Source organism: Oncorhynchus kisutch, linkage group LG30 (assembly GCF_002021735.2).
Source record: "Oncorhynchus kisutch isolate 150728-3 linkage group LG30, Okis_V2, whole genome shotgun sequence".
Classification (NCBI taxonomy): Eukaryota; Metazoa; Chordata; class Actinopteri; order Salmoniformes; family Salmonidae; genus Oncorhynchus; species Oncorhynchus kisutch.
The window spans coordinates 24,333,685-24,347,692 of record NC_034203.2 but is presented as its reverse complement, the minus strand read 5'-3'; the positions used below and the strand labels follow the sequence as shown (position 1 = coordinate 24,347,692).

Below are 14,008 nucleotides of genomic sequence, written 5' to 3'. Positions count from 1 at the left end.
CCATAATTGAACACACTAAAAATTACACATACCTTGGTCTGACCATATCTGCATCGGGAAACTTTAATATGGCAGTGAATGCACTCAAAGAAAAAGCCTGCAGAGCATTATATGCAATAAAAATTAACATTTTCAATATCAACATCCCAATTAGAATTTGGACCAAAATATTTGACAGTGTAATCCTACCAATAGCTCTTTACAGAAGTGAGGTTTGGGGGCCACTCAATAAACTGGACTTTAATATGTGGGACAAACATCCAATTGAAGCCCTACATGCAAAATTCTGTCGGAAAAGTCCAGAGAAATACACCAACTAATGCACGTAGGGCAGAATGGGGCCGCTTTCCAGTGGTAATAAAAAAGAAAAGAAAGGATCATAAAATTTTTGCCTACATCTAAATTCATGTCCAAATTAAATCTGCAATTTAAAGCACTTCAAACCCAAGAGCTGAGCCCAGAAACGAGCCCTCTCAGTCAGCTGGTGTTGGACCTAACCAATCAAGCTGACACCAGCACTGCTTCAAAAGAAAGAATTCCAATAAACACATGAACCAATCAAAGGTCTCATATTTACAACATTGGAAAAACTAAACAAAATCCCGAAGCCGACTAAATTGCCATCTGGCCCTAAACAGAGAATATGAATTGGCTCATTATCTCTACTCTGTCAGAGATACAAAGCAGAGACAGATCCTTACCAAGTACAGGCTGAGTGACCACCAATTGGCAATAGAAACCGGTAGACATAAAAAGACATGGCTACCCAAAGAGGAGTGTGTACGTGGTCACCACACAACAGGAGAGGTAGAAACAGAGATGCACTTTATCCTTTAAGGTGAGAAATACTCCTCACCAAGATATGAATTATTCACAGAAATTACTACATTTATTCAAAATGTTAACTTATTAAACCCAGAGGAAAAACTAAAAAATACTCATGGGCGAAGGACCAATGGCTCCTCTTGTAGCCAAATATGTATTTGGCTGCAAGTCTTGGACAAAAAGGCTTCTCAACAGTTTTTACCACCAAGCCATAATACTCCTGAACAGGTAACCAAATGGTTACCCGGACTATTTGCATTGTGTGCCCCCCCAACCCCTCTTTTACGCTGCTGCTACTCTCTGTTTATCTTATATGCATAGTCACTTTAACTATACATTCATGTACATACTACCTCAATTGGCCTGACCAACCAGTGCCCCCCGCACATTGGCTAACAGGGCTATCTGCGTTGTGTCCCACCACCTGCCAACCCCTCTTTTTACGCTTCTGCTACTCTCTGTTCATCATATATGCACAGTCACTTTAACGATACCTACATGTACATACTACCTCAATAAGCCTGACTAACAGGTGTCTGTATATGGCCTTGCTACTCTTTTTTCAAATGTCTTTTTACTGTTGTTTTATTTCTTTACTTACCTACACACACACCTTTTTTTTCGCACTATTGGTTAGAGCCTGTAAGTAAGCATTTCACTGTAAGGTCTACCTACACCTGCTGTATTCGGCACACGTGACAAATAAACTCTGATTTGATTGATTTGATTTGCCTGCCATAGCCTGAGGGATACTGGATAATAACATCTGCATAGTTAATAGTAACTTACTTATTATTAGTATTATTGTTGTTATTACCATTATTGTTATTTATATTATTATTGTTGTTTATCATTCCAAATAGTAGTGGTATGGGTAGTAGGGTGATGATAGCAGTTTAATGATGGTGGTGGTAGTAGTAGTAGTAATGATGATGGTAGCTGTAGTACTGATGTAATGGTGAAGATGACAGTTATTTAGTTATAAGTTAGTTATAGTTTCATTTTCCATGTTTAGCTTTTCATATTTATTAAATTTCTACTATATTGTTGTTATTTTTGTATTTTGTATTATTTACTACCATTTTATATTATTATTTGCTATCGTTTATCATTTTGTTACAATGTATATTGTATACATTGTTGCTTTGGCAATATTGAGACAGACAGAGAGTGAGACAGACAGAGAGAGCGTGAGACAGAGAGAGCATGAGACAGACAGAGAGAGCGTGAGACAGACAGAGAGAGAGTAAGACAGACAGACAGAGAGAGAGACAGACAGACAGAGAGCGTGAGACAGAGAGAGAGAGAGAGAGCGTGAGACAGAGAGAGAGAGCGCGAGACAGAGAGAGAGAGCGTGAGACAGAGAGAGAGAGAGTGAGACAGAGACAGACAGAGAGAGTAAGAGACAGAGAGAGACAGAGAGAGCGTAAGACAGAGAGAGAGAGAGTAAGAGACAGAGAGAGAGAGTAAGAGACAGAGAGAGAGAGTAAGAGAGAGAGAGAGAGAGTAAGAGACAGAGAGAGAGAGTAAGAGACAGAGAGAGTAAGAGACAGAGAGAGTAAGAGACAGAGAGAGAGAGAGTAAGAGACAGAGAGAGTAAGAGAGAGAGAGAGAGTAAGAGACAGAGAGAGAGAGTAAGAGACAGAGAGAGTAAGAGAGAGAGAGAGAGTGACAAAGCCATCACCTTCTGAGATATTAACCTAGAAGAGTCCCCTAAGCAAGCTGGTCCTAGGGCTCTGTACACAAACAAACCCCACAAAGCCCCAGGACAGCAACAAAACTAAACCATGAGACCCAACTAAATCATGAGAAAACAAAAAGATAATTACTTGACACATTGGAAAGAATTAAACAAAAAACTGAGCAAATTGGAATGCTATTTGGCCCTAAACAGAGAGTACACAGTGGTAGAATGCCTGACCACTGTGACTGACCCAGAATTAAATAAATCTTTGACTATGTACAGACTCAGTGAGCATAGCCTTGTTATTGAGAGAGGCCGCTGTAGGCAGACCTGGCTCTCAAGAGAAGACAGGCTATGTGCACACTGCCCACAAAATGTGGAAACTGATCTTTACTTCCTAACCTCCTGCCAAATGTATGACCATATTAGAGACACATTTTTCCCTCAGATTACACAGACCCACAAAGAATTTGAAAACAAATCCAATTTTGATAAACTCCAATATCTATTAGGTGAAATACAACAATGTGCCATCACAGCAGCAAGATGTGTGACCTGTTGACACAAGAAAGGGCAAACAGTGAAGAACAAAACAGTGAAGAACAAACCAGTGCAGAACGAACGAACGAACGAACGAACGAACAGACAGACGAACAGACAGACGAACAGACAGACGAACAGACAGACGAACAGACAGACGAACAGACAGACAGACCAACAGACCGACTGACAGACCGACCAGAGAAAGAGAGACCGAGGAGAGGGAGCATGGAGAGGAAGCAAGAGAAAGTAAAGACAGACCGAAAAACAGACCAAGACCGAGAGATCGACAGAGACAGACAGACAAACCGAGACCGAGAGACGGACCGAGACCGACCGACCGAGACAGACAGACTGAGACAGACAGACCGAGACAGACAGACCGAGACAGACAGACCGAGACAGACAGAGAGATACAGACCGAGAGAGACAGAGTGACAGAGAGAGACCGACAGAGGCTGACAGAGACCAAGAGACAAACAGAAACAGACAGAGAGAGAGACAGAGACAGAGACCGAGAGACCGAGACACAGACAGAGAGACCGACCGAGACACAGACAGAGGCTGACAGAGACCAAGAGACAAACAGAAACAGAGACCAAGAGACAGACAGAGAGCGAGAGACCGACAGAGACGGACCGAGAGAGACCGAGTGACAGACAGAGTGACAGAGTGACAGACAGACAGAGACCCTGAGACTCTCAATATGCATAGTACCGTGCTCCACACTCTCATGCTCCGAGTGCATTCTCCGAACACGTTCTCTTGAGTACATTCTTGTGAGGACGAGAGTGTGGAGAACGTATAAACAATACATTTGAGAAGCACTCGCACTCCCCCTACTGTATTACCTCACGCTTCACCTTCCCATTCACGGAACCTTCTTCTAGCCAGGACAATGGCAACAATAGACAAATCAAGAAATACACAAAGTAAATATTTTACTTAATAATTATCAGCTAGATATGTGAATCGTAATAATCTAGCAAGCCAGCTAGTTAAACAGGCAAAAATGACCTAAAACTAATGTTATGCAAGGAAGATCTGTGCATTTTTCATGGGTAGCTACAAATTCTTCATGGCTAGCCAGTTAGCCCTATTGACTTACAGTACTCATTCTCTGAACCGTCTTCCAGCCAAGACAACAATGGCAATATAGACGAAACAAGATACACACGAAGCAACTGATTCACTTCATAACTATCAGCTAGCTGTTTGTGAATCCTAATCATGTAGCTAACCAGACTGGTTAACAGGCAAAAATGACCGAAAACTAATATTATGCAAGATAGATCAATTCTTCGTGGGTAGCTAGCTACCAATTCTTCGTGGGTAGCTAGCTGCCAATTCTTCGTGGGTAGCTAGCTAACAATTATTTGCGGGTAGCAAGCTAACAATTCTTCGCGGCTATCTGGCAAGCTAACAGTACTAGTTGTTAGCCCTATTGACGTATTATGGGCTTGCTATCTATGGTACGTAGGCAGGTAACATTAACACAGCATGTATTTACTAACGTATCAAGATAAAATATTGTAGGCAACATTTCATTCCAAAGTCATTGTATATCCTCTCGCTTCCGCTCAAATAATGTCTGCCATTGATTTCAATAAACGTTTTGTCATTTTTTATGTGGTTGCTTCATATTTCCTTGCATACTTACCGTTGAAGCATCAATGCTTCAAAATATATATTTGAGAAGCGCCCGCCGTGCTCCATTTCGCATACTTTGATTTGGACTCTCCTGTGCTCCAATTTGCATGCTCAGAGCACAGTAGTATGCATTTTCAGAAACACTCTCTGTATATCTGTATACTCTCGTCAGTCAGGATGTGTACGCTCTGAGTTCAGCTGGAGTTCCATACCACTCACCAGTGCAGTCAAGACCAAAATAGACAGGACTAAAGGTGACCACCTAGGTCTCACATGGAGGGGGGGGTGACTGACCTGTTGTGTCCTGAGGGGGGCTCCCTGAGGCGGCTGCCTCCGTCCCGTCCATGCTGCTGTCCTCCTCCTCCACAACCACTCTACCTCTGGTACGCCCCCTGAGAGAGAGAGAATGAATTAGTGAGGGCACTAGAACAGTCTGCAGCAACCGGCCTCACCCTACTAAATCAAATGTCTACTGTTTGCAGATGATCTGGTGCTTCTGTCCCCAACCAAGGAGGGCCTACAGCAGCACCTAGCTATTCTGCACAGATTCTGATAGACTCTGAAGACAAAAATAACGGTGTTCCAAAAAAGGTCCAGTAACCAAGACAACAAATATAATATTTATCTAGACACTGTTGCCGTAGAACCTACAAAGAATGACACCTACCTCAGCCTAAACATCAACACCACAGCTAACTTCCACAAGGCTGCCATCAAAAGGAAAATAAAACTCAACATCCCAATTAGGATATGGCTAGAAATACTTCAATCAGTTATCGAACCCATCGTCCTCTATGGTTGTGAGGTCTGGGGTCCACTCACCAACCAAGGATTCAGAAAATGGGACAAACACCCAATTGAGACTCAAATGATACTTATTATACTTAATTATACTTAATGTACAACGCAAAACCCCAAAACAACGCATGCAGAGCAGAACGAGGACTATACCCACTAGTTATCAACATCCAGAAAAGAGCTGTTAAATTCTACAACCACCTAAAAGGAAGTAATGTTCACACATTCCACCACAAAGCCCTAATGTAGAGAAGAGTCCCCTCAGACAGCTGGTTCTAAGGCTCTGTTCACAAACACAAACAGACCCCCAGGACAACCAAATTATGAGAACATAAAAAGACAACTACTTGACACAGTGGAAAGAGTCAACAAAAAAATGGAGCAAATTGGAATGCCGTTTTTAAAATGTTTTATCCCTTTTTCTCCCCAATTTCGTTGTATCCAATTGGAAGTTACAGTCTTGTCTTATCGCTGCAACTCCCGTACGGATTCGGGAGAGGCGAAGGTCGAGAGCCATGCTTCCCCCGAAACACAACCCAACCAAGTCGCATGGCTTCTTGACACAATGCCCGCTTAACCCGGAAGCCAGCCACACCAATGTGTCAGAAGAAACACCGTACACCTGGTCCGCCACAGGCGTCGCTAGAGCATGATGGGACAAGGACATCCCTGCCGGCCAAATCCTCCCCTAACCCGGGCGACGCTGGGCCAATTGTGCGCCTCCCAATGGGTCTTCTGGTCGCGGCCGGCCAGAGCCTGGACTCAAACCAGGATCTCAAGCGGCACAGCTAGCACTGATGCAGTGCCTTAGACCACTGCACCACTCAGGAGGCCAGTTACACTCCTTAACATCCTGCCAAATGTATGACCACATTAAAGACACATATTTCCCACAGATCACACAGACCACAAAGAATTCAAAAACATATCAAACATTGTTAAACTCCCATGTCGGTCAGGCGAAATACCGCAGTGTGCCATCACAGCAGAAAGATGTGTGGCCCATTGCCATGAGAAAAGGGCAACCAGAGGAGCACAAACAGCACTGTAAATACAACCTATATTTATCTGTTTATTTTTCCTTTCATACTTAAACTACTTGCACATTGTTACAACACTGTACATAGCCAATAATATAACATTTGAAATGTCTATATTCTTTTTAAAAACCTTTGTGAGTGTAATGTTTACTAATGTTTATTGTCTATTCCATTTGCTTTGGCAATGTAAACATATGTCTCCCATGCCAATAAAGCACTTTGAATTGAGAAAGAGAGAGAAAAAATGAGCCAGAGAGAAATTATGAGTGAAAGAAAGAGAGAGCAAGAAAAAGAGGGGGGAAAAGGGAGAAAAAGAGCGGGGGAAAAGGGAGAAAAAGAGCAATGAAGAAAAATAGAAAAGTTATTGTGTTGGCTTCCCTTAGGAGGCTGGTGGGAGTTGATCATGAATTAGTTAAATATAGTCACAGCTGTCACTGATTCTTAATGGAGGCACTCAGGCCGCTGGGGCAAGGCAAGGCAGAGTGGTATGTGTTGGTGCAAGCTGCTGGTACCATGGAGGGCATGGGGGTGTGGGCAAGAGGTAATAGGGAGGGGGCAAGTAGGAGGAGCACGATTCTCCCTCCCGACTTTCAATGATCTTCAATATACACTGAACAAAAATGTTACAGCAACACGTAAAGTGTTGGTCCCATGAGCTCAAATAAGAGCCCAGAAAATGTTCATATGCACAAAAAATCGTGAAAAAATCTTATTTCTCTAAAATGTTGTGCACATATTTGTTTACATCCCTGTTAGTGAGCTTATCTCCTCTACCAAGATAATCCATCCACCTGACAGGTGTGGCATATCAAGAAGCTGATTAAACAGCATGATCATTACACAGGTGTATCTTGTGCTGGGGACAATAAAAGGCCACTATAGAATTCGCAGTTTTGTCACACAACACAATACCACAGATGTCTCAAGTTTTGAGGGAGCGCGCAATTGGCATGCTAACGGCAGGAATGTCCATGTTCATTTCTGTAACATAAGCTGCCTCCAACGTCGTTTTAGAGAATTTGGCAGTACGTCCAACCGGCCTCACACCCGCAGACCACGTGTATGGCGTTGAGCGAGCGGTTTGCTGATGTCAACGAACGTTGTGAACAGAGGTCCCCTGGTGGAGGTGGGTTTATGTTATGGACAAGCAGAAGTTACAGACTTATGCTTAACACAAACATCCTATGATCAATCTGGATGATGAGAGGTGTAATATGGACAGAGGTTGTGCTACACACAGCGACAAGCTGTAAATGAGCAGAAATGCCATATGGTTGCAGCTGCAGTAGTACAAACAGAAGGAGGACAATGACCTTTGAACCAGTCAGTAGTATTATTATTGTCCATACCAGTATTTGGGGGTCTATGGAGGGGCCTACAGACATAGGCTAGAATGTCACCAAATCATTTGGATCATACACACCAAACAGTTCGAACTACTAATTTTGAAAATTACTCTCTCCAGAAATAAGTCTCTCACGGTTGCCGCCTGCTACCGACCCCCCTCAGCTCCCAGCTGTGCCCTGGACACCATTTGTGAATTGATCGCCCCCCATCTAGCTTCAGAGTTTGTTCTGTTAGGTGACCTAAACTGGGATATGCTTAACACCCCGCCAGTCCTACAATCTAAGCTAGATGCCCTCAATCTCACACAAATCATCAAGGAACCCACCAGGTACAACCCTAACTCTGTAAACAAGGGCACCCTCATAGACGTCATCCTGACCAACTGGCCCTCCAAATACACCTCCGCTGTCTTCAACCAGGATCTCAGCGATCACTGCCTCATTGCCTGTATCCGCTACGGAGCCGCAGTCAAACGACCACCCCTCATCACTGTCAAACGCTCCCTAAAACACTTCTGTGAGCAGGCCTTTCTAATCGACCTGGCCCGGGTATCCTGGAAGGACATTGACCTCATCCCGTCAGTTGAGGATGCCTGGTCATTCTTTAAAAGTAACTTCCTCACCATTTTAGATAAGCATGCTCCGTTCAAAAAATGCAGAACTAAGAACAGATACAGCCCTTGGTTCACCCCAGACCTGACTGCCCTCGACCAGCACAAAAACATCCTGTGGCGGACTGCAATAGCATCGAATAGTCCCCGTGATATGCAACTGTTCAGGGAAGTCCGGAACCAATACACGCAGTCAGTCAGGAAAGCTAAGGCCAGCTTCTTCAGGCAGAAGTTTGCATCCTGTAGCTCCAACTCCAAAAAGTTCTGGGACACTGTGAAGTCCATGGAGAACAAGAGCACCTCCTCCCAGCTGCCCACTGCACTGAGGCTAGGTAACACGGTCACCACTGATAAATCCATGATTATCGAAAACTTCAATAAGCATTTCTCAACGGATGGCCATGCCTTCCGCCTGGCTACTTCAACCTCGGCCAACAGCTCCGCCCCCCCCGCAGCTCCTCGCCCAAGCCTCTCCAGGTTCTCCTTTACCCAAATCCAGATAGCAGATGTTCTGAAAGAGCTGCAAAACCTGGACCCGTACAAATCAGCTGGGCTTGACAATCTGGACCCTCTATTTCTGAAACTATCTGCCACCATTGTCGCAACCCCTATTACCAGCCTGTTCAACCTCTCTTTCATCTCGTCTGAGATCCCCAAGGATTGGAAAGCTGCCGCAGTCATCCCCCTCTTCAAAGGGGGAGACACCCTGGACCCAAACTGTTACAGACCTATATCCATCCTGCCCTGCCTATCTAAGGTCTTCGAAAGCCAAGTCAACAAACAGGTCACTGACCATCTCGAATCCCACCGTACCTTCTCCGCTGTGCAATCTGGTTTCCGAGCCGGTCATGGGTGCACCTCAGCCACACTCAAGGTACTAAACGATATCATAACCGCCATCGATAAAAGACAGTACTGTGCAGCCGTCTTCATCGACCTTGCCAAGGCTTTCGACTCTGTCAATCACCATATTCTTATCGGCAGACTCAGTAGCCTCGGTTTTTCGGATGACTGCCTTGCCTGGTTCACCAATTACTTTGCAGACAGAGTTCAGTGTGTCAAATCGGAGGGCATGCTGTCCAGTCCTCTGGCAGTCTCTATGGGGGTGCCACAGGGTTCAATTCTCGGGCCGACTCTTTTCTCTGTGTATATCAATGATGTTGCTCTTGCTGCGGGCGATTCCCTGATCCACCTCTACGCAGACGACACCATTCTATATACCTTCGGCCCGTCTTTGGACACTGTGCTATCTAACCTCCAAACAAGCTTCAATGCCATACAACACTCCTTCCGTGGCCTCCAACTGCTCTTAAACGCTAGTAAAACCAAATGCATGCTTTTCAACCAGTCGCTGCCTGCACCTGCATGCCCGACTAGCATCACCACCCTGGATGGTTCCGACCTAGAATATGTGGACGTCTATAAGTACCTAGGTGTCTGGCTAGACTGCAAACTCTCCTTCCAGACTCATATCAAACATCTCCAATCGAAAATCAAATCAAGAGTCGGCTTTCTATTCCGCAACAAAGCCTCCTTCACTCACGCCGCCAAGCTTACCCTAGTAAAACTGACTATCCTACCGATCCTCGACTTCGGCGATGTCATCTACAAAATGGCTTCCAACACTCTACTCAGCAAACTGGATGCAGTCTATCACAGTGCCATCCGTTTTGTCACTAAAGCACCTTATACCACCCACCACTGCGACTTGTATGCTCTAGTCGGCTGGCCCTCGCTACATATTCGTCGCCAAACCCACTGGCTCCAGGTCATGTACAAGTCTATGCTAGGTAAAGCTCCGCCTTATCTCAGCTCACTGGTCACGATGGCAACACCCATCCGTAGCACGCGCTCCAGCAGGTGTATCTCACTGATCATCCCTAAAGCCAACACCTCATTTGGCCGCCTTTCGTTCCAGTACTCTGCTGCCTGTGACTGGAACGAATTGCAAAAATCGCTGAAGTTGGAGACTTTTATCTCCCTCACCAACTTCAAACATCAGCTATCTGAGCAGCTAACCGATCGCTGCAGCTGTACATAGTCTATTGGTAAATAGCCCACCCTTTTCACCTACCTCATCCCCATACTGTTTTTATTTATTTACTTTTCTGCTCTTCTGCACACCAATATCTCTACCTGTACATGACCATCTGATCATTTATCACTCCAGTGTTAATCTGCAAAATTGTAATTATTTGCCTACCTCCTCATGCCTTTTGCACACATTGTATATAGACCCCCCCCTTTATTTTTCTACTGTGTTATTGACTTGTTAATTGTTTACTCCATGTGTAACTCTTTGTTGTATGCTCACACTGCTATGCTTTATCTTGGCCAGGTCGCAGTTGCAAATGAGAACTTGTTCTCAACTAGCCTACCTGGTTAAATAAAGGTGAAATAAAAAAAATTTAAAAAATAAATGTCGTCAGGCTAAAACCATTAGGCTGCCTAGCAGAGGGAAGAAATGTCAGAATTGTATGATCTTCCCGCTATAAATGGAATTTGGCCGGACTCAGATCTGAATTGACCTCCTGTTGAGTGGCTCTGAAATCCACACGGCTCCCTTTACTACATGTCTTACATCATCTAGCCTTTCCCACTCCTCACCTCTCACTTGTTTTCTAGGCTACGTCACCTTTGATGATAATGATGGCATCCTAGCGGTCAGTGACACTAGGGCAGAGTTGAAGACACACAGACAGTTGCTACAGCCACAACTCTGACACCAACCAAGGTGACGTCACCTTTACCTCTTTTCATTTAAACCAACTGTCTGGAAAGCAAAGTTAACACATCAATGAAGAGTGCAGAGTGCTTAAAACCCACCACACACACAGCAGAGGAGAGATCTGACCGTGTCAGCGTCCTCCAGTAGGAGTTGTTTTAACCCAATCTGAGAGCCACCATGTCGAGTCGAGGTGATAATTGTCATGGATTAAATTAAACAGCGCCACGCACAGTGGGCCTGCTAAATTCAAGAGCAAACACTCCAAATGAGAGCAGCCAGCGTTTCTCGGGGGTAGTGGGGAGGATGCAGTGGGGGGGGGGGGGGGGGGGGGGGGTAATTTTCGATGCCACTGGAGAGAGAAATCACAATGGGCCAGATGCCAAGTCAACTCCTCCCTCCAGATGACTTCCCACTCCAGATAAGAAGCAACAAGATGGAAGCCTAAAAGACACAGTTCAAGCTTCTGCGTGGGCAGGAAAAAAGAAGAAGAAGAAAAACACTAAATCAATACATGATTAATGAAGACACTAGAGAGCCCTGATCTTTTTCCAGAAACGAGGCCTAGTCATGGCCACAAATATTTAAGCAAGGGTCCAATAAGGCCCAATATAGGCCCAGGTCTAATACACAGTGAAAAGAGTTCCATCCATAATGTTCTAACCTACAGTTAAAGGGGAAAACCTCCAAGCCAAGGGAGCATCCCTGTGATGACGGCACGGGGTGTAGAGTAGCTGACACCAGGATTAAAAATGCATCACTGTTCCAAGACATCTCAAGCTCCTCTCTGTCTGGGAGGAGGGAGGCGGTAAGGGGCTTCTCTAGTGCCCAACAACGTCTGCAGCAGAGAGATACGTCTGTTTGAGGACAGTCCAGCTGTCTGATATCAGCCATATTCAGATCATAGGTAGTACACACAAACCATAAAGTTACCCTCTATTAAGTGGCTGATGCATCCGATCTGACATCACTACACTGGCATGAATATCACCAACTCCACAATTACCAGGGCTACCTAATTAGGTATTTTTATATGATGAGCAGGAGATACATAACCGTAACTGACATATAGACTAAGCAGACGCAACTTCATACCATCATAACCCTGTTTGTGACCATTCCCAGCGTGGTGTGCCTACAGTGGTGTCCATATGCTCTCGTGTAGCCTTTTCTTTTGACTTTTCTTTAAAAGATGCAATATGCAGAAATCGCTCCACCATTTTGTGGTTGTTAAAATGTACATTTCCGTTTGTGACAAAACAAGCAATGTATAGTGTAGAGAGTCATTGTACCATCTAAACTGCTGTGAAATATATTTTCAATACCCAAAAATATAGTATTTTCAGCTGGTGTACAAAACCAAAAGTAGAAGATGCAAAAAAAGAAACTTAAATGTAACATTTTTGGCGACCCAACCAAATTCAAATAGAAATGTGAGTTATACATCTGAAACCAAGTCTAAGAAGCAATAGATAAGTTATGTGCGCTACTTCCACGCTTCCCATTGTTTAGTTTAGTTTCTGCATCTTTTACTTTCTGTTTTGTACACCAGCTTCAAACAGCTGGAAATACAAAATGTTTGGTTATTTAAAAGATATTTCACAGCGGTTTAGATGGTACAATGATTCCCTACACAAAGCACTGCTTGTTTTGTTGCAAACTGAAATTAGGCAAACTATACACATTTTTGAAAGCAGGAAATGGCAGAGCCATTTCTGCATATTGCACCTTTAAGAAGGGGAAGCATAGAAAATCGCACATGGAACATATGTACCGCTTCTTAGACTTGCTTTCAATAAGAATGACAGACCTATAACTCACATTTCTATGTGAATTTGGTCAGGTGGTCCAAAAAGATACATATTGCAGCGTTAAAATGTCAAAACACCCTAAAGGACTGTAACATCCAGCTCCCCATCCCCTCTGCAACTTCTCTCCATGATCACCAACAAGAGAGAGAGAAAAAAAAGAGGAGTGAAAATAATGCTGTAAGTAGTTCCAGCTATCAGGGCGCTGACAAGAAAACCTGGCATGGATTCCCTGTTCGGGACTGGAATGGTGGATGACAACCAACCCAGTCTCGAAATCAAAACATTTCTAACTTCTAAAGGCCCTCAAACTCAACTCTGGTCCTTGAAGCCAGTTCCACTGCATTTTTTCATCTTCCCTCTAATCAGGGACTGATTTAGACCTGGGACACTAGGTGGTTGCAATTAATTGTCAGGTAGAACAGAAAACCAAGAGGCTCTGGACCAAGTAGGCCAAGAGATGAATACCCCTGTTCTAAGGGATGCCTATTGTATCCTTAAGAGTAATTTGCATCAAAATACCAATGGTTTAAGTAAAAATACTTTAAAGTACTACTTAAGTAGTTTGAGGTATTCGTACTTTACTATTTATATTTTTGCCAACTTTTACTTGACTACATTCCAAAATAAATTTTTACTCCATACATTTTTCCTGACACTCAAAAGTACTTGTTACATTTTTTCAGGAAAATGGTCAAATTCACACACTTATCAAGAGACATCCCTGGTCATCCCTACTGCCTCTGATCTGGAGAACTCACTAAACACAAATGCTTCATTTGTAACTTAAAGTCAGAGTGTTCCCCTGGCTATCCATAAATAAATCATCCAAGAAAAATTGTGTTGTCTGGAATTTGAAATTATTAATACGTTTACTTTTGATATTTAAGTATATTTTAGCAATTCCATTTACTTTGATACTTAAGTATATTTAAAACCAAATACTTAGACTTTTACTCAAGTAGTATTTTACTGGGTGAT

General features: G+C 43.7%; 1 protein-coding gene across 5 annotated transcripts in view; it reads right to left on the bottom strand.

The window, feature by feature from the left end:
- LOC109875158 (histone-lysine N-methyltransferase 2C) overlaps positions 1 to 14,008 on the bottom strand; it is a 147,661-nt gene that overhangs the window by 121,688 nt on the left and 11,965 nt on the right. For all 5 annotated transcript variants that reach the window (XM_031809662.1, XM_031809660.1, XM_031809661.1 and 2 more), the window contains exon 3: positions 4,994 to 5,091. In XM_031809662.1, the coding sequence (XP_031665522.1) occupies positions 4,994 to 5,091 (98 nt within the window). The remainder of the gene's footprint in view (positions 1 to 4,993; positions 5,092 to 14,008) is intronic.